The following is a 229-nucleotide window of genomic DNA, read 5'->3' on the forward strand; positions in this document are numbered from 1 at the left end:
GCTGTTCAACCCCTGCACCAGCGGGTACCCACTGATCATCTTCTCCCACGGGCTTGGAGCCTTTCGGTAGGATGAGCCCTGAGCGGGGCTGGGGGTGCTGAGCCCCTGCTCAGGGCCAGAGCTGGAGGGGGATGTGGGTATCCTGGACCCTCCGTGCGTTGGCAGCGCACCCCTGACCCTGCATCCTCCCGGCTGCCTTGCCGGCCCCTGTACTCACCCGTCTGATCGG

At 66.8% G+C, this 229-nt stretch overlaps 1 protein-coding gene across 1 annotated transcript in view; it reads left to right on the forward strand.

Annotated features, from left to right (window-relative positions):
• The window catches only part of PAFAH2 (platelet-activating factor acetylhydrolase 2, 40kDa), a gene marked incomplete at its 5' end in the record, with an annotated part of 3,153 nt that overhangs the window by 482 nt on the left and 2,442 nt on the right, over window positions 1-229 (forward strand). Inside the window, one exon of the mRNA XM_010151877.1 lies at window positions 4-66. Within this exon, the coding sequence (XP_010150179.1) occupies window positions 4-66 (63 nt within the window). The remainder of the gene's footprint in view (window positions 1-3; window positions 67-229) is intronic.

The sequence above is a fragment of the Eurypyga helias genome, unplaced genomic scaffold, assembly GCF_000690775.1.
Source record: "Eurypyga helias isolate BGI_N326 unplaced genomic scaffold, ASM69077v1 scaffold18495, whole genome shotgun sequence".
NCBI lineage: Eukaryota > Metazoa > Chordata > Aves > Eurypygiformes > Eurypygidae > Eurypyga > Eurypyga helias.